We start from the raw sequence: 26,933 nt of genomic DNA, 5'->3' as shown, positions 1-26,933 counted from the left end.
TGGAGATACTCTATAAACTGAGGAACAGAAAAACCTGAACGCTTCTATAAATAAATCTTTCTAGATTTATTTTTAACTTAATCTCTTGTTTAGAAGGCGTTCTGAAGAAGTTTCTTTGTGTAGCTGTGATTTTCTGGTGCCTTTGCCTTCTAACTTTGCTACTGATACACCTCACTGTGAGACAATTAAGGATATTTCTATTCTATTCATGCCATGCTTAGCAAATCCTGACTCCCCACTCAACACACCACAAATGTTAAAAATTGTTTATTATTAATAAAGGTAAATTTAGATTACTTGAGAAAGCAGTGGCCGGGCTTAAACGTTTTGTATTGCCTTTTGTTTTCAGCCCCAAACAGAGCTAAACCTGCACTGATCTGCTAAACAATTCTGTAAAATGTCAACCTGAAAAGGACATCCTGCTGAGGAAAATAACAATTATAAACAAAAAAGTAACTAAAATACAGAAATACTCACAAATGTCTCAACACCTAGATATTTTTAAATGGCCATCTCAGGACTAGACTTTTTAAATGCCTACAGACTAAAGATTTTTCTTTTTATAAACGTCTTTAGCACATGGCATCAACATGTAATATTGTACAATAGGCAGGCGGATAAACTGATTTGATTAATACTTAAATATTTGCAGAGATGCAAATAATTGGTTCAGTTATGGACTCTTGAAAAAGTGGTGATAGGCTTGAAGACAGACATGTAGCAACATATTAAATGTTTATTCAAAAACATATGAATATACCATTAAAATCAGATATCATTAGGTCAAACATGTTAATATAATTTTTCTTTAAGTTCAAAGGTCAGGTATATAGCCAGTCATTGTTATACTGAAACTACCCTGAATGCATGTGCAACGTCTGCAAATCAATTGCTCTTGCTAGTTTCTGCCTCCTAGGCAAGGCAACTTTATTTATAAAGCACTCTCCTAGTTTTGGATAAGATTTCTGATGGTGTGATTGGAGGCTTTTGACCTTCACCATCTATCTTAAATCAGTAGATAAACTAGGTAAACACTTAAAAACAGCAATGAGCCTCTCAGTATTTTGGCAGCACATTACCTCTCCTCCATTGACGTATTCCATTACAAAGCAAAGCCGGTCCTTGGTCTGGAATGAGTACTTTAAAGACTGTAAGACAGTGGACAAAACAGGAAGTACATCTGAAAAGAGCGCATCCACTTACAGTCATTACAATGTGTCTGAAGTCTTGCGTGTCTTTAATTTTGTTATGGACTGAATTTATAATATAGTACCTTCCTGGCAATACCAACCCCTCAAACTCTTTGCTTCAGCCACATTCACCCAGTCACATTCAAACACACAACGATCTGCAGCCAGAAGCACATCAACATGTCACAAGAGGAAGCTGGAATTGAACCCACAACTCGTATCACAAGAGGACTACCCTAACCCCTGAGCCACAATTGCCCCTAATGTTTCAACGGTACATGGACGGATACATAAAAAAAAAACACAACTCAAATAAACATTTCATTTGTTCCAAAGGTCAATATTAGCCAATTATACGTCAACACTGTTAATCCTCCTTCATTACTTTTGCAATTCATTTAGAAGGTGGATCAACTTCTGGACCAACTCCTAATTGATGGTGACCCATTGTTGTCCCTATTAGTGCTAAGAGATGATCAGTTTGTTGGCTTCTGCAGCTGCTTTTTAGAAATCATAGATTCTTCATAGGGTTATGCCCTGGGAAGAGACTTGGCTGCAGGTCTAAAATCTCACAACGTTAATCTTTAAGCTTCCTTAGAAGGTTTAATTCTGCCTTGTGAAACGGTGCCCCAACATGAAAGAAGATCCACGGATCAGCAGCAGTTTGTGCCTGGATTGCTGGAAGACGTTCTTAGGTTCTTGGATTGTTTTAATTTCACTTTTTTCCTGGTAGCAACCTTGGGCAGAGCTAGAAGGCACTGCCTTGGATGAGAGGCAGCACACACCACACATGGACGGCATCAGGAACCCTCCCTTAAAATATATGGTTCAATGTCTAAATGACTTTGTAGAGGTTTTAGTAAATCAGTAAAAAGATGTATCAGCAAAAATAACTTTGCTCCAGTCTCGTGCAGAATATGTTCATAACATGTAAGGCCATTTTGATGCAGACTCCACTCTTTGTCTCAAGGTCACTTTCCCTCTTAGCTTCTTTGAACCAAGCCTAATAAAGCTAAGCTGACGTAATCCAGCTTGACGTGTTTGATATTTCATGGAATTGTCAGTCATACTTACTGTGAGGAACGGATGCCGAGTGTTTTTCAATACTCTACTTTCTGTGAGCGTATGAGCAACTTCATCCTGGGATAAGAAAGATTCAACAGAAGTGATGAGTTGCTAGACAAAGAAACTCAGACCTGAATACACAGCCAATAAGATAACATTACAAATGAGCAGAAGCTGAAAGCTGCAGTTTAGGAGCTATTTGCATAAAATAGAAAACATAAAGGAGTGATGGTGGCTCTGTCCAAGAATAAATAACAGTTTTTCCTATTCAATCAAATCATGTTGATAATTGGGACGGAGACCTTGGCTATAATGACTTCCTTCTTCAGGATCTTCATGGCATAGTAGGTGCCGCTTGCCTTCTCCCTCACCAGAATGACTTTTCCAAACGTGCCTTTACCCAGAAGCTTCAGATAGTCAAAGTCATTCATTGTCTGGACAAGAGAGAATCAGGCAAATGTGATCAGAACAATGGTTTATGTATCAGTACACAGACAGATGCTGGTCCATCAGACCAGCTTTGACATTCCTGAGGCCTCTTCTGTTAGTCAGCTGTGGACATAAAAATCAGCAAATGCTTGCATACCTTTCGTTTGTAGTGGCTAATGGAGGTGTCCATCTCCTCCTCATTAACGTTCTCAATCTGGGAAGTGGGGCTGGACAGGATGCCTTCCTCCTCCTGCTTAGCCAGCGACTCTGCTACCATCTGAATGGCCTCGGCCCACTCGTCCCTAGTGCCGGCAGCGAAAGGTTCAAATAAAGAAAACCTCTACATATCAAGGTTACAAAAAAACGAAGACATCATCGCCCAAAATACCCTCATAACTGTATTAAATCAGTCAGCTAAGTCTTTTATCGCTAAACATACCGTAGCAAGACAAGATGTGCACAATGTTTATTGATTTATAACAGATCCTTTAAGAAGTTGGAAGCCAGCCCAACACGTCTGTTTGCTTTATATTTTCCTTTCTGTGCAGTTAGCATCACTTAAAGGATTTATTGCCATAATAATCCCTTTCATTTGTGGCACCAATTTATAGTAAGTTCTCGATCCACCGAAAATAATCAGTTCAGCAACATTGAACAATTTTAGGCTGACTAATGATCGACCTGTCAGACCTGAACAATCTAATCTTTTGTTTTTGGCATCTGTAGCGACCTTATCCCTCTACCATTTTCATTTAGTCGGACCGGGATTTTCTAACATAATCCAACATGTTGAAGACTTGAAGCTGGACTACCAGGTCGTCACGCACGCTGGCTGCCGCTGCTCTTGGAGGAACCATTTCATTTCTGCTGTTTTAGATGTAATTTGGTCAGTGACTTAAATCAATAGAAATAATCTGTATGATGGAGCTAAAGCCTGCTTGACACGGCAAAATAAACTGTCCGATGTGAGCCCCGATCTTCCCCTTCCGACAGGCCCGGTGATGGTTTTTAAAACAATCTCAAAAGATGTTCCTGCCGTGTTTGATGTGTTAACACATGGCAGGGGCACCACCAGAGGGGTGGCCAGGGGTGGCCATGCCCCCCCTCATGCCATGTCCTGGCCACACCACTGGCCAGTGTAAATTGTAGTAGCATCAGTTTAGCGTTGCATCCCATTATGCACAGCCAGCGATGCATCCGCTCTTACTGACCTCCTATCACGCTTTTATTTGTATCTGCCAGTGTCTACTTTCACCTAGTAACTGCTTTGTTTTCCAAAAAATTAACTAATGCACAACTTATTCTAAATATTCTAAATTACAGAATAAAGAGGAATCGTTGTTCTACTCAAAATGTTAACTGTACTGATATTAGATCATTAGGAACATTAAAAATTCAGAAAACCATTAAAAACAAAAAGATATTAGTAGGCGTTTACTTAAGTCTTTCTGACAGTAGAATAAAATCCTGAAATTACAGCTTTTAGTTTCAGTGCGACCCCAAGAGTTTAAGTGGCTCCATCTGGTCACCCCTATATAAACATTTCTGGAGGCGGCGCTGTCGCCAGGTGTGACATCAGGGCTGCTCTGACCTCAAATCAGGGATATCCAACATGCTGGATTGTCTAGGCCCAATATGCTAGCGTGTGAGGTGTTCTCTAAGGAGAAACGAGCAGGCAGCTTGTTGAATGTGACGTGTAGCCAATCAGAAAGCGACGTGAGGGAAACGTGGAGAAAGAAAACACACAACAGTACTTTATATCATAGTGCAGCAAACGTAGAGCCCTGTTGATGCTGTCTCCACTCCTTTAACCAACGCCTTTCTAATGCATTTTCTCTGTTAAAATTAGTCCACAAACTATCGCAATTATTCTTCCTCGTCGTTCAGGTTTAATCTTGAGAGGTTTTACTAGATTCCTCGTCTAACACCCAAATGTTCCCGAGTGAAATACGTTAGTGTGTGGTGTGTTGACCTCGCCGTCTGGCCGGACTCCACACGAACAAACTTGTTTTATCAATGATTTTGTATGGTCACATGTGGTGTAAAATCACCCAACAATCTTAAAATCCTGCTGTGTGAACCAGGCTTCCATGATCATACTAAGAAAAAAACAAAAAAAGTCAAACAAATTGAGTGGTTTGATCTCTTATTTTATGAATACGGGAGAAGATGTTCTAAACATTTTGTCAGAAAGCAAAACTGAGGAAGCTGTTGACGGGTTTCTCCTAAAGCCAAAGACATCTAATTCAAGTTGGAAATCAGTTCCCACTAAGCAGTAAACTATTTTTTATGGTAATTAAATATGTGAAGACTATCTGCTGTAGTAGCTTCTAGCTGACTGCAGCAACATTTTGTAAACTCCAAGCGCTTCTGTTGCTTATTACGGACATTCCCCATGTAGCTGTAGTTTAAACATGAATCTGACACGTTTTGTCCTATAATGAAGTGGATGAAGGTCAGAAAGGAGTTCGACGCGGCTGGTTCTGACTGGAAGGGAAGAGAAAGGCTAACCTCTCATCAGGAGTGTCGACGTGAAAAGTCCTCTCGATGACGGTGGTCCACTGCAGACAGCGGATGATGAAGGTGTTTGGTTTGGGTCGTTCTGTCTTCATCAGCTGACATTCTGAAAGTCCCCAAAGGAAGATACGCCATATTACACAGCTGTCGTTATGCAGAGGATGAGAGGTGGGGCGGTGGGCTTAGGCCTTACTTGCTACAGAGAAGTTGTTGAGCGGATAGGCCAGGTCCGAGTCCTGGGGTTTGTCCTTGTACCCGATGAAGGAGCCGTCTGTCTTGAGCAGAAAGTAACGTGGTCGCCAGTTCTTGATGTATTCGCCTGCAGGGAGGAACAAACCTGTTACGTTCCCAATAGTATCAGCTGGTCTGTAACCTGGTCTAAGATTTTAGAATTATTGAAATCATTTCATACTGGTAGGATTGAGAGAATAGACTAAAAAGACATTTAATTAATTAAATAAACATTTTATGTAATGCTTAAAATCATTAATCAAACACGTTATTTGAATCCCTTTGTTTTGATCTTAAACACAAATCTAACAAAGGTTATGGATCTATGCTGCTTTGATGTAAAAACAAGGATGATTATAACCATTTTCATTTTCTGCCGGATTCAGAATTTCGTGGAGGATCTTGTAGCACAATTTTTATTTGCTGTAGTCGGTAAAAGAGAACAGGAATCAGAAAGTCCAGAAACTAGTATAGACTGTAAAGGCCTGGTAGCTTTCTTCTGAAATTCTGCAGATTGCAGATTATTCTTTTCTTCTGATGAATTAAGTTCCACTTAAACCCCTCTACTTAACCCTAACCCTCAGCTAATGAGCATTTTGTGTGATATTTACCACCACACCCATAGAAAGACACCAGAACTGATGTCATACAAGTAGTAAGTTATTGGTGCACACAGCTAAGCTTTACCGTTAAATCAATGCAAATTTTTTTATAAATCCATCCATCTCTAAAAATGACAATATATTTACACATTTATTGTTATTGCGATATCAGTATGCAGTATGTATATGGTGAAGAACAGCTCTCTACACCCGTATTTGTTCTTTAAGGCTGCAGAAAGATCTTTTAAGAGTTAAAAAAGTGGTAAGGTGGCCAAGCCATTAAGAAACTCCAAATTAGTTTCATTACTAAAACGGCAGACGCTGGTTAGAGGTAAATTCTTTCAATAAACTTTGTTGAGACAAGAAGCAGAAAGACAGTGACATGTTCCAATTTTGTGTTTATTTCTACTTAGTCATACCGCTGTCCCGACATTCACCTTTAAGTTCTCATAACACATGCTTCCCTGAGACCGTCCTGATACCCCTGAACTGCCAGGTACCGGGTTACAATTGAACCGGTCATAACAACAGAACCTCACCACTGGTGCTGTGAAGTTGCAGGAGATGAGAGTCTCTGTCTTTGGGGGGGAAGCTCTGAGTAGAGCCGCTACCTTTCCACATAAACACACGTTAGCTGAGCTGGGTGGTTACAGGCAGGCATCCACAAAACATTTTTAACCTTCAGGGAGTCTGAAGAATCATGGCTCACTGGACCTTTGAAACAGCAGGACTGCCCCGGGAAAACGTCTATGAACCGGAATCTGACTGGTAGCAGGAGGAAACTCAAAGACCCTCTGATTCCAATGGGTGTTTGCGTCATACCAATCACAACCCGTCACAGCCTCCACTCGTTGCTGTGGAGGCTGCTTCTTGATGAAGGAGAGTGAAAGTCAGTTATTTCAGTGAGGTGTTTGAAACCAAGCCAAACCAAGCGCACAGCCAGGTGTAAGGAGCTATCTAAGTGAGCGGTGATGTGTACGACACATCAAGACAAGTCTGCGGGTCACTCAGGCTGTAAGAGAGCGAGACTCTGAGCAGCTAACAGAAAGCCACGGCCGCATTAGCCTCTGTCATCAAAATACTGGATTTATTGCTGGCAGCCTTTAGAAAACTCACACTAATGTGAGGGTCTACATTTTTTAAGGAATTCTGTTTTAAGCATGCTTGCTGAGCTCATCAATACAAGTTGCTAAAGCCCATTTTCTTTCTGTTTTAAAATAATTGTAAAACCCTGTTTTACACCGTCTGCTTTTCCACCAACATGTGTGATGTCATCTCTCTTCTAAATAAATAATTAATGACCCTTCACTGTAGGCAGGTTAGAAAAAAAGATTCAATGCAGTTCCTATATCTCCTCATATTATGGTGCTTAAAGAGAAATATTAGCAGAATAAAGCATTACAAAAACCAGAGATCAGAAATCTGCCACAAAGTCTTCAGTTTTCTAGAGAAAACTTCAGCAATGATTTTTGGACACTGGGGGAAGTATTTTTTTTTTTCAAGAACACAGCTCCTTCCTTGAACTATAGTTTGATCCTAATTGCCAAGCTCATCTTTAAATCTGCTTCGGTGCAAAAACTGTGATTCTTAAATACAACTATCCGCACAACACTGATAGCTAGTCATCAACCAAGAGGTGTCGATGCCCTGCTTATCTGACTCAGCAGTTTAGGACAAAATTAAAATAGAAAAGTTGGACAACTGTAATACGCCCTGGAGATGCTGACTTCTTGCACAGCCATGCCTGCATCACAGCTATCCAACCTGATGCGTCAGTTATCAGCAAGTGAAGTGCATCAGCATCTATCAATCAAATCAAATCTGTTCTTGCACATAAAATGACTCACAAGGCTTCAGATAAACAAAGTGATTGGGACAAGACCATTTTCAGCAGCACAGAAACTAATCAGACAGCTTTAGAACTAAAGCCACCATGGGGGAGGAGCTCTTTGTCTTTAAAGTGCCCAGAAAAGGTATTGAAAAGTTCCCTCAAACACCTGTGTGGAATTGCCAAAGATGTGCAGAAATACGGCTAAATGGTATTGCATTTAGAAAATCCTAATCAAATCCAGGTCACAAGCAGAACGCCCAGGCTGTAGGTGACTTAAGCTGGGTGAAAAAGCTGAATCAGTACTCCCCTAACCCAGCGAACATGCTGCAGACACTCTCATCCTGGACGACGGCCTGTTCTTCTAACCACAACTAAACATCATCCACCCACTCTTCTTCAGATCCATGAATCAGCACTCCTCCACCACCCCGTCTTTCTCAACGCCTTGCATTAGACCAAAGAGGATCTTCCTTGGATCCGCTGCAGTTAGCCTACCAGCCTGGCATCGGGGTGGATGATGCCACACAACCATGACTCCTGAAGGACAAGCTGGAGCGGTCCGGAGTGGACCACCACCTGCCCCAGTGGATACTGGACTACTTCACTAATGGACTACAGTATGTGAGGACATGGAGTTGTGTCTCTGACAGGTTGATCTGCAGCACCACAGGGCACTGTGCTGGCACCACTTCTGTTCACCCTCTACACCGCAGACTTCATCAGCTCACCAGGCTGCCACCTTCAGACGTTCTGAGGACTCTGACTCGTCCTCATCTGTGATGAGACGGACTATGGCAGAGTACAGGCAATGGATCCAGAGCTTTGTTGACTGGTGCCAGCAGAACCATCTCATACTAAATGCAGGGAAAACATAGTAGCTGGTGGAGGACTTTCACTGGCACAGACCCACATCTCTGACACAGGTGAACATACAGGGAACTGATGTGGAGATAGTGGACTCTTATAGGTACCTGGGTGTTCACCTGAACAATAAACTGGACAGGAGTCACAACACTGATGCTCTATACAGGAAGAGCCAGAGCAGACTCTACATGCTGAGGAGGCTGAGGTCTTTTGGAGTGCAGGGGGTGCTTCTGAAGACCTTCTTTGACTCTGTGGTGGCATCAGCCATCTTCTATGGTGTGGTTTGTTGGGGCAGGAAGTTATCTATAGCTGAGAGGAAGTGGCTGGATAAACTCATTAGGAGGACCAACTCTGTCCTGGGATGCCCTTTGGACCCAGTGCAGGTGGTGAGAGACAAAAAGACTAAGAAAAATCACATCATTGATGGACATTGTCTCCCACCCCATGCCTGGAGCTGCTGCAGAGCTGGAGAGCTCATTCAGCGACAGACTGCTGCACCATAGATGCTCAAAGGATGGCTTTAGACTGCCATTACACATCTTTGCTGTTCACAACAGACTCAATAAGTATTTACAAACATGCTAAAGGTTCCATGGCTCTTGATCAGATTTCTGATATCTGCTATTACATTCGATTTACTGTATATAACTGAATGCACCTTCCCTACTCTGCACCTTCTTGTATGAGCCGATGTGACGAGTGAATTTCTCCATTGTGAGATCAATAAAGACTATCTTATCTTAACGTCCATTTGGACGGGTTTTTAGCTTCTGAGGTGTTTGCTTGCACAATCATGCATAGTTTTCTCACATTGTTACGTAATTTGTCTGCATGGATTTTTCCACAGCTTTTAATACAATTCAACCTCACATTTTAACCAAAAGGCTCTGAACAGTTTGCCTTAAGCAATAACCTGGCTGGTTGGATTTTAGTACTTGATACTTGAATGATCAAGTATACAGATGAGTCTGTTATTGTTAGCCTTCTTAAAGAAAGTGAAAGCAGCCATGGCCCAGTGTCCGACGACTTTGTCCAATGGTGTGAGGAGTCTTACCTCCACCTTAACACTAGTAATAAAAAAGATATGATCATTAATTTTAGGAGGAAACCTCACAAGCGCAAAGTAATTTCGATTAAAAGGTCAACACATTGAAAGAGTGCAAATATAGAAATACCGTGGGACTATATTAGATGAAAAATTAAACTATGAAGTGAACTGTGTGTGAAAGAAGGCCCAATAGCGTCTTTTCTGCTTAAAGAAACTCAACCATTTAACGTTGAGCAAACCATAATGACCATGTTTTATTGTGTTTTTATCAAAATCGGTTTAATCTTTTTCTTTAGTGTCATGGTTTGGTCATGCAACCCTGAAAGAAAGGAGCTCTCTGCAGCAGATTGTTAAACTTTTCGTCTAGACTGATTGGAGAATCCCAACAATTAGTTGCATCCCTGTACATCAGGCAGGTACAGCGGATAGCCTCTTCTGTTTTAAAAGATGACATGCATCTCGTGAGTTCTAGCTTCTTCCCTCCAGACAGAGGTTCTTGCTCCCTAAATGTAGAACAACCAGACTTTTTTAAAACAGCTTTGTTTTAACTTTGAATTAGCTTTTCACATATATTATTTAACCTAATGTGTACATGTGGTCTATCCTGTCTACGCGTTTTTTTCCAGTCACATCTGGACTTCCCCATTGGGTGACAATACATTTTAATTTGATTCTATTCCATTCGAAAACCTCCAGTTAAAATAATAAAACACTGGGGATGTCTTAATCTGAGTCTAAGTAGCAATTCTGGATCCTGATCATCTTAATTTGAAATTATCTATATCAGAGTTCCCTGATTCAGTCCTCCGCTCCCATTCCCTGTTATAGACTAGTGACAATGTTGGGAACAGGCCAGACGGCCATTATGAGATAGTTGTTTGCAGTCAGTCTTTAAATAATCATGGCATTTTTCAGTGTGTACAGCTTTGATACTGTATCTAAGCACATTGTTTTGATATAATCTAAAGAGTCAGGGATTTCCCCAAACGGTTATTTACAATGACATTCACAGTTCACAGAGAGGATGCTGCTGTAGCTTCCTGTCTTCTGACCTGCCCTGTATACCTTGCTCAGATATTGCACGCTGTTCAGGAGAACTGTTTGCCCATAATAGAGACTAGATATGCCAGTAAAAATATTACAGTGACACATATTATAACACAGTTATTAAATGGTCTAGCTAGCCTACAGCTGGTCAAAATATTGTAAACATTCTGTTCCTGAACTATAGTTGGATTAATGGACTTGAATTAGTAATTCAATATTAATTTTATTTGACAAATCTGTTCTACAGTTCATTGCAGCACTTTTATTTCCCCATCTTAGCTGTATTTCTGAGTCTCTCCTGCACTCTGACCACTGTCAGAGGTCTTTCTGAGATCGTGTGGGCGCTCTCTAACCTCTGGGACCTTTTCAGTCAAGTTAAAATTCCAGTTCATACTGAAAAGCAGCAAAAGAAAAACAAAGATCTTGAAAAATACCAAGCATGTTGCTAACTTTTTTTTTTTAACAATACTTAGATTAAAGATTCCATTTCTACATCATTTTTTTTATTAAACAAGTGTGGGCAATCTTTGACAGGTGTTAAGTCTAAACTACAACAACACACAGAGGTGCAAAAACAATTGAGGGACTTGTAGAGAGGCCAGAGAGGAAGGAACTTAAGCATTAGGTCATCCTCTGTAGGCTCATAGCGCCACAGAGAAACTTCCTCCTGCCTCCACACCAACAGCTATGAGCTCAGAAGAAAAAAAAAAGAAACCTTCCAATGAATGAACTGGAATGGGCACCCTTACACAAACACAGAGCAGTGTGGGAAATAAACTCTGGCAGCTCAGTGGTTGCCTTCTGTGCCGGCCCTCTGTCAGGTAAACAGCCATTGTTTCGAGGTGCTGTTCTTTACACTGACAGAGTGGCTGAGGCCGAGTCCACAGTGAGACAAATACAAAACACATCTTTCGTGACAGGAGTTGATGTTTTCAACAAACAACAATCATGTGCTTTTTATCCCCAACACTGCTTTAAACAGAAAAAAAAACAACTCTCAAGTAGGTCATAGTCTGGGTGGCCTTCAGTGCTTCTGAAAAACATTCCCAGCACTATGTTATGCCTCAAAGCCAAGGAAAATATGAACATTGGATGGAAGACACATCGTCACAACCCTGTGTGTCAGACTTCAGGAGTAACCCCTTTTATGACAGCCCTGGAAGGGAGGAGTGTCACAGCTGAAGCCCCAACTTCCCAAGCTGAGTTGAGTCTATTTCCTACTAAATTGACAACGAAGCAGGCGGCAACAGTAACAAGCTGCCTGTGATCTTTCTCTCTCTTTGCAGGAGTTGCAGCAGAAACAGAGCTGAGCCAGAGACTGAGAGAATGGGCATTCCCCTTCCTCTGAGCAGTTCCAAAGTGAGGAGAGCTGCTCGCTCCGTCACGTTGCCAAGCTGTGCAAAAGCCCTCCTGCAGCGGTTACAAACGAGAGCAACAACCCCTCGCAGCCGCCGGCCTGGTCCTGACTTGCTAACTCAACGCCACAGGATGCCCGCCCCCCCGTCACCAGAATAGGTCACATTAAAAGATCGGGTTTGGCAGAGAGCAATAGAGGAAGTTAGTCTGATTTGAAACAATTTGGGTAATGTTTATTTGTCACTGTGTTTTAAGCTATAAATGAAGCTGGTGCTAACAGGCCACCAAGCTACCTGCTAGCTTTTTTGAACCTGGTGCTTTTGAATTGTGTGTTAAGGTTATGATAAAATTGATTTCCATGAGGGTTTTAAACACCTGATGGGACTTGAACATTTGTGTTTTCAAATCCACTCTGTACACTGAAATATTAGTAAATGAGTCCCTTTAAATAAGTTCCCTGATGTTCTGTTAGCTGCTAACGCTAAAAAGCTTGCTAGCAGCTACTTTTGTTAACCTACTCGTTACCGTTGTTTAAACAAAGCGTGTTCATGCCACAATCTTTAGACAATGCACCAATAGTGTTCATGTGACATAAATAAGTACTAATAATGCGGATTAATGGTATTTTGTGAAATTTAAAAAAGGAAGATCTTAAACTTATCTGTTGTTTTCTACGAGGAACTGGATGGGCCTTCAAAAACTTCAGCTTGTGTTCCAAACCCTTTTAAACAAAGTTTCTCTTCGAAAAATACGGTAATAGATTTGAATTGGCAACTCTTAAAATGCGGACTATAAAGGCACACATCCATTCATCTTCTAACACATCTATCCCTTGTGGAGTCGCGAGGGGTGCTGTGTTCAAAGAAAGTCTTGGGGATCATTAAGATGTGTTCTGGAGAATAGAGGCAAGCCTCAATATTTTTGTTGGTCAGCAGTGGTTTTCGTCTTGGACCTCTAACCTTACAGGCCATTTTTGTTCCGTCTCTTTCTGATGGTGGAGGCATAAACTCTGACCTTAAGGGAGGCAAGTGAGGCCTGCAGTCCTTTGCATGTTGTTGTGGGGTCTTTTGTGAAATCTTGGATTAGTCCTCGCTACGCTCATGATGTGATTTTGGTTCACCACTGTTCCATGTTGACCATTTGTGGATAATGGCTCTCACTGTGGTTCGCTGAGATCGGATTAAGCTCAATTAGAATTAAATTGTATTCCTAATGAGAGGGGTGGTTTATGGCGATTGATAATCTGACCAACGTGCATATAAACGCTTTTCAGGTTCAAGTTATTTCGAATGTGGCAAACGGACCCGAGTGCGCATGTGCGCCCGACGTAATCGTGACGTATTTCCGACTTGGAGAGTGGCGGAAATACATTGGGAAGCAAAACTGTCGAGGCTCCAGATACAACCTTCGTGTTTGAAAAAATAAAATAGCTCAAAATTGTTGCTTACTCAGTAAAGTTTCAACAGTAATTAGAACATCGGGCAAGTCCATCCTGGGTCATCAGAAGACAAACTTGTATAATAATGCTTTGTTTACTATTTTTCTTGTTTAGCAAATATGGAATTACTTCTGTTTCGGTTTTTTTTTTTTTTTTTTAGGGAAATTTGATAACTGCTCATGTCAGAGTGGTTCTATTCTGAATAAAGACAGGTGCATATACACGCACATTATGATGTAATTAATTGATTGTGAGCCCATCTAAGACGGTAGTATGAGACTATTTAATCCGAATACATTTTAATATGATCGTGAAATTTTATTCTTGTAAACATAGCTAATTACTTTAGCTTCTGAGGATCTTTTGGTGTACTTTACTTTGTCAGGCGGGTCTTAAGTGATTTCTTGATTGAGAACAGGTGTGGCAGTAATTAGGCCTGGGTGTGGCTAGAGTAGGCAAACTCAGGTGTAATAAACCAGTTAACGTTTTCACACAGGGTCATGTAGGTTTGGATTTTTTCCCATTAAAGCAATAGTTGGTAATCCCGTTTACACTTTTTGTTTTACTGGGTAAAGTCGTCCTTCCATCCTGAAAGTAGTTAATGCATTATGTATTCACAAACAGGAGGTTAAAAAAATCCTTCTCTGTGGGAGCTGTGTGCTCGTAAAAACTCTACCAATCTAACCATTCAGTCCAAAGAACATGGATTTGTCAGCTTTGTTCCTGCTCTCTCACCCATAGACATTAGATACTATGTATTATATATTATGTATTTATAGTCACCTATTTCAAACTTAGATTACAGAGTGCAGCACAAAAGAAAAAAAAACTTGACAAATGCAAAAACGTGGCTTTTTACTACATTTAAAAAAAGTTGTTGTTAAACTCAGTGTGAGACAGTTCCAAAAAACTGGGGACCTCATGTACGAAATGTGAACCATGACCAGACCTGTCATCAGTACTTTAGATTTTAGCCCATTTCACACTTCCCTTACCCAGTAATTCACTGGTAATTTACTGGGTCAGAGTTCTGTATGAATAAAATCAAGGATGATCTACTGGGTAAAACAGGGCCGGTAATTTATCAGGTCAAGATCCCTCATACCCTGTAATTTACTGGGACCACTCTGGTGTGAATAAAGTCATTAACATTCCTGGGTAAGGCACGCATTGTGTGATTACGCAAAACGTTTGTAGTGTTCGTTTAGCTCTCCCCCTGATGTCTGCATGTCACTTCTCTGGGCGAGAAATGTACTGAAATTGTATTTCTTCTGTACTTTTCATAAACCAGTTAAAAACACCGGTCCTGGAGCCATTGTTTGTTGTGGCTAATTAGTTATTTGACGAACGTAATTTCCGGATGAAATTCTTCTTTGGAGATCAGTTAAAGGAGCTACAATAATACTGACACCTTGTGGCTCAAATCGGCAATTACAATAAGCTAATATGCCGTTTTAAAACGGTGTGTTGCTGTTGTGAATTTTTACTTCCACAGGATAGGTATGTGATGTTGTATTCTGTTCTATTTCTGGTCCACTTCTCTTGCTGGCTTCCATGTTAGCAGGCTGCTGCTCTTTTGCCCCAATAAAATACCAAATGCTGTGGTCTATGTTGGGAACCCTGGGAAATCTCATATGATTGGCTGAGGAACCAGGAAGTAAACATGGGGTAAAATCTCTGAACCAAAGTAGTCCTGGACCGTACATCTAGGTTTGAAAAGAGAAAAATGTGATAAGGACACTGTTGATGGAGAGGGCCGATTGTTTATTGGGAATGTTACTTCCCAGGTGACAAATGAGAATGATTTAGGTTCATTTTACAGTAAATATCTTACTTATAGCTCCTTGCATTACTGCCACCTGCAGGTGATATTAGGTACATTCATTCCACCGTTGCCAGGTTAAGTGTGAAAAGAGCTGACAAGGTAATTTACTGGGACTAATAAGGTGCCAATTCTTGTTCGACCCAGGGATGTGGTCCCAGTAAATTACTGGGACTTTTGTGTGAAAGGGGTTTTGGATTTAGAGATGATCAAACGGAGACCAGATTCCCTAAAAGATAGCAAAACAACAACAACAAACAAAACAAGCTAAAAAAAGGTTTTCACACCTGAAGTGTCTAGTCCATTCAAAACAAAATCTGGGTCTTTTGTGTCAATGTCAACACAGCAATCACACCAGGGTGCGGACCCATACAGTCGTACTAAAACTGTTTGGAGGAGGTGGTCTTGGTACGGTTCCAAACAAACTCTAGAGTGGCTAATTTCAAGTGTGAATGTTTTCCGACCTCGATCCAACACAACTACAAAGTGCTTGCTGCAAGCTTGTGCCAAATGCCTTCCTGCAGCCAGGTTTGCGATGCATTGTGGGATGCTGCAGAGGGATCAAAGACTCGCTTTTGTCGTGAAGCATAAAGCCCCATGAAGCTTTCAAGACATCTTCTCAAAATCATTCAGTATATTTGTGGCACCATTTCAGGCATAATTATCTAACAAGAGGACTACATTCTATTAGTAGTTTTGACGAGCTTGGAAAGCGGCGTCTGATTCCTGTATTTACATTTGATACTCCTGCCTCAGGTACATCTGACCAATGACCAGACTGAATGTTCTTTGGTGGTTCTAGTGGCGGTGTTTGGTTTGCTTGGGGTCTTGCCTGTGTGAACAGAAACTGAACCATCGGGAAAAAGTTACAAGTCAACAAACCCGTCAAATATTCCTGGCAAGGCAAATGAACTATAGGTGTGCAAACGCCCTGGGAAAGAGCCCATTGTTTAGGTGCTGAAGGAAAGCTATGACTCAGACGTCAACGTTGGCGTTGTAGCCAGTCAAGGCGTACAGTAGTATTTTCTTAACATGCCTACAAATCAGTTGCACCTTCTCTGTCAATATTTCTGTTCTTTCTCCAGACAAAATGGTGCCATAGCAATGATTTAAAAGCAGTGGGACAGTCTTAAATGTCACAGAGTGTTGTCAGCCAGCTGTTGAGTCTAATAGCCTAGATTTATTTTAATCATTCAAAGTACTTCTGTCAGTACTGAACAGCACTTTGCAAACCTTTGTAGAATGGACTTCCTTACGAAATATCGTGGCATTTTAATATTAACTTGTAACACTCCTATTCTTTAGTAAGCATTTCTCAATAAGTTCAGAGGTTTTAAATGGTGTGCTGGTCTCTATATAAAGACAACTTCCTGGCTTAAAATAAACCCGTCTCTGGATTCCTCCTCTCAATCCCTTTAGTAAAATTTCTTCTGGCTTGAGTTCCTTGTGGTAAACAGCCGATGAACCTGAAGACTATTCTGACTGACCAACATGCCGACTAAAAGTCTAAATCAAAGTGCTCCGTTAGATTACCCAGTTCCTAATTTGAATACAAAAATTAACATCTGTTAAAGCCCGACTGAAGAAAAAAATAAATAAATAAATAAAGCTAAAAATGTGAGAAAATCTTAAATGGGTTGATTTTAAAAAGACAAAAATGGATCACAGTTTTAATCAAAGGTTATGTAAAAACAATGAAATGCATCTGGTAGGACTATTTTCAGCACCGTCTTAATCCACATTTGGTGCTCTAATGAGTATTTGGGGCAGCAGTACTGCGTACGTGGTAGACTGAAAAAATATATTACGGTGCGTTTACAGAAATAATGGAACAAGCCATCCAGTGAATGGGGCTGGCTAATGCCTTTTCAATATAATTAATTGACCCAGTATTTTCTGGAGGTAATTGTGATGCTGTGGGTCTCAGGGAAAACTGGATGTAGTTCTGAGTGTGGCACATCAGCGGTGCTGCAGTTTTAGGGAATTATCCTGATCGGTGCCCCCCCTTCAGCCAGCTGATAGCTCAACTAAACATCACAACAACAAACTACACTGATTTGGTTTTTTGAGGAAGAAAGAGCAAATCTGAAAATAATGAAACCAGTCTGACCTCTTTTCTGGACCCAGCCTTCCTTGACGACGTTCTGGTCGCTCATGGTGGCTTCTCCTCAACACCCGTTCTCCCAGTTCTCCCAGTGTGGTGACAGTTCTGAGACAGCAGTCGGAGGGGTAGTGGTACGCCTGGTTTTCCCTGAACTTAGAGGTCCGCTTGACCTTCCGATGGATCAGCACTTTGCTCACCTTGCTTGCTGGGCGGCGGCGTTTCCTTGTAACAAACGTTTGTCTCTCTCTGACTCCAGCTGTCACTTTCTCGTCCCCTCGTCACAGCACGGACGCCACTCCACTTTCACTTGCAGTCGTCTGTGTCTCTCCCCAGCGCCTCGTTCTTTTCCCCCCACCTTCCTTCTTGAGCCGTGTTTCACAGTGTTCCTTACTTGTGTTCTCTGAAACTTCTCTGTAAGTGTTCAGGCACTCCTGGGGTGAGTCAGCCTGGAAGGAAACAGCGGCAGAGAAGGGGTGGAGGGAAGGGAGGGGGGAAAAAGAAAAAAAATCAGAGCAGGTCAGCGGATAGTTTCCTCCATACAGCAAATAAAGTGGGCAAGCATTCATTGTTTAGAGCTGTAGCACACTTCCTGGCTCCTTCAGTCCTTTAGACCTTTACCTTCTCTTTGCTTCCCTCTCTAACGGCTCCCCTGCTAGTCCCATTCAGACTTTTAACACCTTCTGATCTCACTCTCTGTCTCCTTCTATAATTCACCTCTCCATCCTTGCGCTTTCCTTCAGCACTCAGCCGTTCGTCGTCTCATCTTCCTACTCACCTCGCCAAAAGTTTCAGTGTCAAAAGAACAAAAAGCGTTTCAGCGTCAGCTTTCAATCTCTGCTCATCCGTGCTCTCTTAGGTTTACATTTTCTGTTTCACATTTCCTTTTTGTCGTACCCCCGCTTTCCCCTTACCTAACCCCTTGCTTCTGTCTTTACATCCCAAACTTTCACCTTTCAGTGTATCTCCCTTCTCTCACCATGCTTGTTTTTTGCTTTACTTATCAAGCTTCATCAGCCCATTCTCACTTTGGTTTTCCTTGATACCAAAATTGTAAAAATCAGTACAAAAATGTAGCATCTAATTAGAAAGGGTAGGGTCAAGGGTGTCCTTTACATCTCACCTCTCCATGTTGCCCAACCTTTTAAAAGAAAACTGGTTTTGCTTAAACAGATCAAATCTTTAAACATCTAATAGCTTTAAAGTATGTCATCATACACCAATTAGGCATAACATTATGACCATGGACCAACGAAGTGAAAACAAACACTGATGATCTACATCGTCGCATCCATCAGCAGGGGCTTACAGTTAAGTTATTAGGCAGCAAGTGGATATTTTGTCTTTGAAAGTTGACGAGCTAGAAGCAGGAAATATTTAAGGATTTGAACAAGTTTGACAAGTGTGACGGCTAGACAATAGGGTCTGAGCATCTACAGAACTACAACTCAACAGCATCCAAGGCTGACTGATGCCCATGGGCAGCAAACGGCGGTCCGTGAGCTCTGGTGTCAGGACACAGGCGTTACACTGGTTACCTGCGGGGCTGCCTGCCAGCAGACCACTCAGGGTGCCCACCTGACCCCTGTCCAGCACCAACAATGGGCCAGCAAGGATCAGAACTGGACCACAGAGCAAAGGAGGAAGGTGGGCTGGTCTGATGAACTATATCTCTCCTACATTGCAGTGAAGGACCAGTGCGTTTGCACAGCTCATCGGGGGAACACGTGGATTCAGGGTGCACCATGAGAAGGCATGGGTCATTAACCTGTAGAAGGAAGATGGTATGTTGCCTTTAGTTTGGGGAAAAAAAAGTGAACAAAGCCTCAGAGTGGTAGAAAGCTAGTCAGAGAGGCCTTTTTTAGCTCAAACAGACAATGTTCTCAAGAGACGATTACGTTGTTATGCTGCCGCCAGCCTGATGGCGCCTTGGTTAAGACTGCATCAGTCCACCTCATCAGCTCCGACTCCTCCGTCTGGTCAGAGTTCACTAGAAGTAGGGTAAACTTGGGAACTTTGAGGCTGTTGATTTGTGCAGCAAGCACAAGCAAGGTGTATACTTCTTTAGGACTGTAGTCCTCTGCAGGTTCTCCCAGCAGAGTCATAATCAGAGCTGCTCGAGCACATCGATACACTCAGCAACCTCAATCTATGCAACTTTTACCTCCATCAACAGTGTTAGGCAGCGATAGCAGGTCTACTAATGTGAATGAAAAGCCATCTCCAGGTTTTCATTAATGCTCGGTTTGGCGTTTTTTCCTCACGGAGGACACATATTTCCTAGACTGCATCCTCCACCCTGCGGGGCTGCATTTGGAGATACGACCAGGATGAGATAAGCAGCGTGGACAGTCACTTCTGGGTTCTATTATCAGCAAGGGATTGTTGATGGAGCAGTGCATCAACATGCATAACCTGCATGTTCATCAACATGCATAACCTGGTACCAGTCAAAGTGGAGAGGCTCCTTTTGTACTTCCAATAACTCCAACATCTCCATCTTCAGCCAACTGTGGCTGAGATGCGACTCCCTGTTTAATCAACACACCGTTTAACAGGACTGAAGGTTTTAAAAAGTCCGCTCCACAAGGCTCCCACCGGTTTTATGACAAGGGAGATGCACCAAAACAATTTAATAGAATAGAAGGGGGACATTTATCCAGAAGCAATGGGAAACAAGGGATCAGCTTTCTTGTTGAGACAGGTCAGTGTAACATAACGTGTGAATGCATTTTATACCTCCTGCTGTGTTTAGCAGAAGACACTAAAGACATTAGTTTTTCAAAGAACTCTATAATCAAAATGTTCATAAGGAAGAAAATAACATGAACAATTGGGAACTTAAGCATTGGATAAGGCCTTTTTAAACAATGACAATAAAAAAAGAGAATAAAGTAGTAAAATTACAAGAATAAAGTGATATTTCTGTAAGAATTCTTACAAAATAGTGCAGCCATCCCCCTGCACTAAAATAAAGCACCTTGTAAAGTTATACTCTGATATCGATTTCACTCGCAAACAAGAAAATGCTACATTTTATTAAGACGCTCCGTCAGCGTCAAAAACGTCTTGCAACCCCCACTTTGGGAAACTCCTGCTCTAGAGCTAAAAAAAAAAAAAAAACACAGTATATCCAGACAACTGCCTTTGCAGTCACCAAGGCGATTGTTTTGATGCATCTCCCTTGTCATGCAAGATTTTGTAGTGCCATGCATGCAAATTCTGCATCCTGTTAAAATATCTGGCCTGTTTGGAAGGGCTTCGCTGCCGTTAATACACATATTGACGTATATTTGTAGTGATGGCGGCACTGTGGTGAAATAAAACAAGTGCAAAGGCAAAAATGACTTCATCAGAAGAGGCATTCAGGTAAGCATCACAATCACAAGGGTTCCTGAACCTGTGCAGTCTTATTGTCATTTTGGCAGCCACACCCCCAGTAAGACAACGCAGCTGCCTGGTTTCAACAATCCCAGCCACGGTCAGCCGACCTGTATTATAGGCCCTGCACCCTGCAGTGGCGTTGACAGTAAAAGAGAGACTGTGTTGGCTGCTGCAGCTCCCAGTCTGAGTCATGTGTCCTGCCCCGGTAGCTCCCTGTGCTGGGAGGAGAGCAGTGTAGAAATTAAAACTCTACAACGTCCATAGCAAGGCGCCAAGCCGGTGAAGTAAGAAAGCAACCGTTTCTCCAAGTTTTGTCGGCACACGATAAACTGAAACGCCACCGAATCCTGTTCAGAACGCAGTTGTCGTACCAAAACATGACATTTAGGTAAACATAACAGCAAAATGACAATGTCAGCAGGAGCAAGACATGAGTTTAAGATTGTAGCTCAGGTCCTGGATATGTTTAGAGACTAACGAAGCTACGCCTGTTCCTGTACAACTGTTGTAGGAACATTATAGGAGCTCTCTTAAGAGCTGACCTGTGTTAGAGCGGCATATCAAGGCTGCCCTGCAGAAAGTTTGGTTACCTGCCACTGTCAACGGATAAAAGAAACCACAGCCTGAGTTTAGCATAGCCTGCAGCTGAAGAAAAGCGGGGTGTTCTTATTCTGAACTCTTAACTTACTTTCAAGCCCATACGTGGCATCCATCTTTAATGAAGTATCGGACTCAGCATTGCCAACGACTACTCGGATCTCAAAAGACTGCTTGCATGAAAACCTTTGGTGGGACGTTACCTTTGGAGTGCCTTGCATGTAAATTCTCCACGGCAGTATTGCATCGGCCCTGCTGTATGGATTTTTATTGCCCTCGCTGCACATTTCAGTGGCTGGGTGACAAAGAGCGGCCGGGACATTGTGTTAAAGAAAAAGAATGCCAGGAAAATGAAAGTTAATCATAACTGATGTCTTCATCGCAATATCCAGCAACAGCAGTTACATGTTCTCTGGACATTGTGCGGCCCTATTCTTCAGAAACATAACAATATTCCTTTTTTTTCCCCCAACCAATGTGTTGCACATTCACTGCCGTTTGTATTAATTTCCTGTGTAAGGCCTGAACGTACCTCTGCGTGTCCGTGGGCAGCTGGGATTGCCCCAGTATTCGTTTTTTTTTTTTTTTTGTTCTGTTTAGCTGTGTGGAACCACTGGTCACTGCATCCACCACCTCAGTGGGGTTGTGTGTGTTGGGGGGGCGCATAGATAGAATAAAGCTATTTCTCACCATGATGTCAGTGCGGTATCGGTGTTTCCTGATTTGATTCATCCACCTGGTGAAAACATTAGATCTCACCACTCTGTAGTTTCTGCCATTTTTTTCTTCTGCCCCTTCGGTTGTTTTCTTTCCCTGTTGTGTGTTTGGCGCCACCCTTTGGATCAGACCGTCTCCGTCGCTCTCAGAGCGCACAGTATGGCCATAAATGTGGCCGGCACTGCAGATGCCTGGGGGACCCTAGCGGGTCGGTACAGGTGCTGAAATGTACGTCACACTTGACTCTCACCAGCGCTGTGACAGCCGGGCCAAATAGGTATAAGCAGCACAGCGGCCTAACGGCTCCCTGCTCCTTCCCACAATTCATTTTCCTTCCTCAGACACTTCAGGTACCTCCCTGTCTGCTTACCCCCCCCCCCTATATTCAGTTATCATATCATTATGCGCAGGTCTAATTTTATTCAACAGTTTGCTATGAATCGTGCATCTGCGGCGACATCTCCCCAGTAATTTGGGTTCACGCCTCGCCGATGCATTAGTCTGAAGTCAACATGATGAAGATCCATACGTCGTCACCAGCAGGTGATAAGCTGAACCCCACACAGCCCCGGTGTAAACGGAGGAGACAACACCAGAGAGAATAACAGAAGATGCTTTTAGGAGAGCGTTCGTCTAGAACCAGCAGACGTCTGCAGAGCACAGCAGGTCCCGGCGACAGCATCCACGCCGTAGAGCTTCCTCACAGTCCGTCACGTGACAACTAACACAAAATGACCGTTTCTTTAATTCATCAGGACAAACAAATCCAGCATTTGGGACATGTCTGTCTTTACAAACATGTAGAGACCTACAGCTTTGACCACCGTGCTGGCAGCCTGGCCACAGACTCTCAGCAGGATTCAGGCCTGAGCTCTGGGCCATTTCAACATGAAGATGCTTCAGTTTATCCCACTCTGGCAGCTCTGGCTGTGTGTTCAGGGTCTCCGTCTAACCAGAGGGTACACCTCTGCTCCAGGCTCAGGGCTTGTGCAGCATCTAACAGCTTTCCTTCCTGTCGTCGCTTGGATCTAGCCCCACCCTGTTCCTGCTGAAGAAAGCCATCCCCCACAGCATGATGCTGCCTCCGCCCTACTTTAGCTTGAGGATGACGTGTTCAGGGCGACGCGCAGTGTTAAGCTGCTGCTACATTTCAGGTTTCACATGTAGGATAAAAAGTTCAGCTTTAGTCTCATCAGACCTGACCACCTTGTTCCACGGCCTTCACACAACAGCTGGATTCATGCTATGACTAACCACTCAGGTGGACTCCATTGGCTAATCAGGCAACCTCCGAGGTAAATAACAGGGTAAACAAATCTATATACAAATGCTTTACGGATTTGAAAAACAAATCTTCGAAAGCATCCTTTCAGCTTTACAGAAAATCCACATAAAAACACGTTGAAGTCTGCGGTGGTGTCAAAACGTGAGGAAGTTCAAGAGGTAAACAGCAGAGGAGCTGTAGCCCCTGCCTGTTAGGTGCGGTGGGCTAAAATGTGTCCAGGTGGAGCCACCACCTCCTCCCAGTAAGCCATCACCCAACAGACTACGGCCACGTGGGTCCAAACCTTCCTTCAGTCCTCCTATGCACCTAAAATGCCACGCAAAGACCCATGACCCTTAAAATGTCTTCTCCCGGTTCTGGTTCAGAAACCCTCCGTTGTCATGGCAGCAGCCTCTGTTGACACGTTTCCCCTTTTAATGAGACCTGCCCAGAAAAGTCCCCCCCCCCCCCACCCCACCCTCCCAGTGGGGCCATAGGTGTTTGATGCACCTCTGCTCGGACCCTGAACTTAAAGGTGCTGTGACAGGACGGGACCCCCGGCCATGCTGGTGGGCTGCAGGGCCACAGCAACCATGCGCCGGTGGCAAGAGCCAGGGCTGGGGGGAAGAAGGAGAGAAAAAACGTGATCCCCCCCCCCACCACCATCCACCCCCATGACAACAAAAACAATGGCTGACAGGCAGACAGGAAGGGCCGTTGTGTCTCTCTGGAGGCTGCTCAGAGCCACAGCCCGCCGGTACCACAAGCAGCCCCCCCCCCCCCCCCCTTCACGGGTCCACCGGCCGCCACCGGGGCCCCGCACCTCGCGCAGATCCCCAAACAACAGCTTTTGTTTCAAGGGCGTGTGGTGTCATTATCCGTTACATAACAACATCCGCTCTGCGTGCTCCTCTACATTTCCACGGGCCACACGGCACCGAGTCCGCGGCGGCGGCTCGGTGCCGCGACCCGGGAATGATGGCGGCGAGGAGACCCGGGAATGATGGCGGCGAGGAGACGGGCGGCGGGCGGACCCGGCACCGGGGAACCCCGACGCGAGCCGGGGCGACGTGCGATGGCTCGGATGGAGGATGCAGACTAGCCGGGGATGCTAGCTGGGGGGGTGGGGGTGGGGGGCGGGGGGGCTAACGCTAGCCGGCTAGATAGCTGGGAGCCAGGCTAGCTAAGCAGACTGGCTAACTGTCAACCTAAGGCGGGCGGAGGTTCCGTTTCGGTCCTGGTGTTTTTCCATCGCCGCGATTAAACGGCGCCGCCGGTATTATTTATTGATTCGCGGGCTGAAGACGACACGTTGTGTTTTTAAGGGTGCGGTGGGGGAGGGAGGAGGGGGTGCTGAAGAGAGGATGTGGAGGCTGGAGGTGTCGTTCATCACAGAGATGGGCCGAGGCCAGACGGACGGTGCCGCTGAGCGTCCCTCCTTCCTGCAGCAGCATCCCGGCGAGGCATCCTTCCCAGACGGAGCCGGAGCCGGAGCCGGAGCCCAGGGCTCCGCCAGCCGCAGCTAGCTGTAGCACGGTGACCTGGGCTCCAAAAGCCCGCGGCTCCAACCCCAACAAGCGACGACCCCCGTCCCCGCCTCGTCCCCTCCAGCTGCCCTCCTCGTTCCAACCAACCATTCCGCTCTAAACCCCCAACGCGTTACACTGAAGCCGCTTAATTATTTCACCTGGTAGTCGAAGCCCGACAGGGATGCCCCCTCCTCCTCCTCCTTCCCTCCTCGGTGGTTAGTGAAGCATCCGACGGAGTAACGTCCCTTCAGGAGGACAGCGATGGAGCCATAGCCACCGGCGTTGTGCTGAAGAGAAGGAGGTTTGCGCCACAGACTGCCAGAACCGCTCGGCTCCCGCTGCTCCGCCAGGAAACCTCGCTCCTCCTGGGCTCCGACTCGGCACGTCACGTTCAGCCAGATTCGACTGGGAGGACTCCCGCTGCCTTCAAATGCCGTCGGAGATTCGAGACTTTACCCCAGCCGGCGACCCAAGCCGCTCCAGAACAGGGCTGGGCTGGAGTCTTTGCAATTAGTCCTCGGTTTCAGCTCCAAATTAGAAGCGAGGGGACCAAAGTGGTCACAATGGTAGCTTGATATTTAGAAACAGCCGCATGTGCTACGAACATTGAAGACACTATTTTGCCACCGTTTTATTTTAATGTCACAGACCAGTACAAAGGAAATTTTTTTAAAGTCCACGGTATAAGGAGTACATAGTTATTTTTGCAAAAAAAAAAAAAAAAAAAAAAAAACAAAAACAAAAAAAAAAAACACATTCTGTGGCTTGTATAAGCCTCCAACCACTTGTCTTGATAAGTCACATAATTACTGTGTTTCAATTTCAGTATAAATCCAGCCGTTCTATGAAGGTCAGAGAAAATTAGTAAAGACAAAAGAAAGGCTTATGGAGTAATTCTGAAATTCAACATACAGAAACAAACACAATCAGAAGAGATGGACACTAGCATAAACCTGCCCTAACAGGATGGGCAAGTAGAGTCTCGATGTGCAAAGCTGGTACAGGCACACCCGCAAAAGCTTTGCAACTGTAGGCCATTTACAGAAGATAGTTTTAGTGACCCACGGGGAAGGAAAACATGCACGCCACACTTTTCAAATTTCATTTAAAATAAATTTAAAAAGCATGTATCATTTTCCTTCCACTAAACAATTATGTACTGTTTTTGATTGTAGTTGTAACGTCACAGAGCACCAAGGAAATGAGTTTGCTTGCAAATCACTGTAGATCTGCAGCTTAAGATAGTGAAACTAGATTTTCTCTTCTTTTATTTCGCTGTGACAGATTAGGGTCATCATACATTCATTCACATTTTTTAAAATAAAAAAGCAAAAACAATCAAATATCTGAATAAAAATGTAAAAAACAACCTTTAAACAGGTGTTAAACATGCTTTTCATTAAGCCTGCCTATCTGTTTTAGAAGGTTTTTAATAGGTCTGATGTAATATTCTAATCACCAATGTCTTGTCTTCATCAGTTGTAAGCGGAAAATCATCATACTTAAGAGAAATAAAGGCTTGAAAACACCCGTCTGTGTGTAATTATTCTATATAATGTGTTTCACTAAGTGAATTGAGTTACTGAAATAAATTTACTTTTCAATAATATTTTAAATCATTGAATATGGTCGTAGTTAATAACGTTTGCAGCTTCTTGCTATTTACTGTGCTGCAGTTGCTTATATGATATAGGCAGGTAAATAGATCCTTGGTGTGGCATTGTTGTTATATGTTACATGAAAATGGTTGGAAGCCCTTAGAGCGTTCAGTAAAATAAACTTTGCATCTCTTAAAGACAGCCTCCAACCACATCTGAACGGTTCCTAACAGCTATCCCACGGTATCTAATTTTACAGAGAACACGTGAAGGCACCATCTGTCTCCTCATGGCATCTGGGGC

At 43.4% G+C, this 26,933-nt stretch overlaps 1 protein-coding gene across 2 annotated transcripts in view; it reads right to left on the bottom strand.

Moving 5' to 3' along the window:
- akt3b (v-akt murine thymoma viral oncogene homolog 3b) overlaps positions 1 to 25,514 on the bottom strand; it is a 36,458-nt gene extending 10,944 nt beyond the window's left edge. The window contains exons 1-9 of one of the 2 annotated variants that reach the window (XM_021320166.2): positions 25,191 to 25,514; positions 17,742 to 17,990; positions 17,551 to 17,649; positions 5,395 to 5,520; positions 5,196 to 5,307; positions 2,842 to 2,986; positions 2,558 to 2,689; positions 2,265 to 2,330; positions 1,080 to 1,148 (exon numbers count right to left, since the gene is read on the bottom strand). In XM_021320166.2, the coding sequence (XP_021175841.1) occupies positions 1,080 to 1,148; positions 2,265 to 2,330; positions 2,558 to 2,689; positions 2,842 to 2,986; positions 5,196 to 5,307; positions 5,395 to 5,520; positions 17,551 to 17,596 (696 nt within the window). In that variant the 5' untranslated portion in view covers positions 17,597 to 17,649; positions 17,742 to 17,990; positions 25,191 to 25,514. Of the gene's footprint in view, positions 1 to 1,079; positions 1,149 to 2,264; positions 2,331 to 2,557; positions 2,690 to 2,841; positions 2,987 to 5,195; positions 5,308 to 5,394; positions 5,521 to 17,550; positions 17,991 to 25,190 lie in introns of both variants that reach the window. The other variant, XM_036136745.1, reaches the window with a different exon arrangement.
- Positions 25,515 to 26,933: the final 1,419 nt, after the last annotated feature.

The sequence above is a fragment of the Fundulus heteroclitus genome, chromosome 5 (assembly GCF_011125445.2).
Source record: "Fundulus heteroclitus isolate FHET01 chromosome 5, MU-UCD_Fhet_4.1, whole genome shotgun sequence".
Lineage (NCBI taxonomy): Eukaryota > Metazoa > Chordata > Actinopteri > Cyprinodontiformes > Fundulidae > Fundulus > Fundulus heteroclitus.
This window is presented reverse-complemented; position numbering and strand designations above follow the sequence as displayed.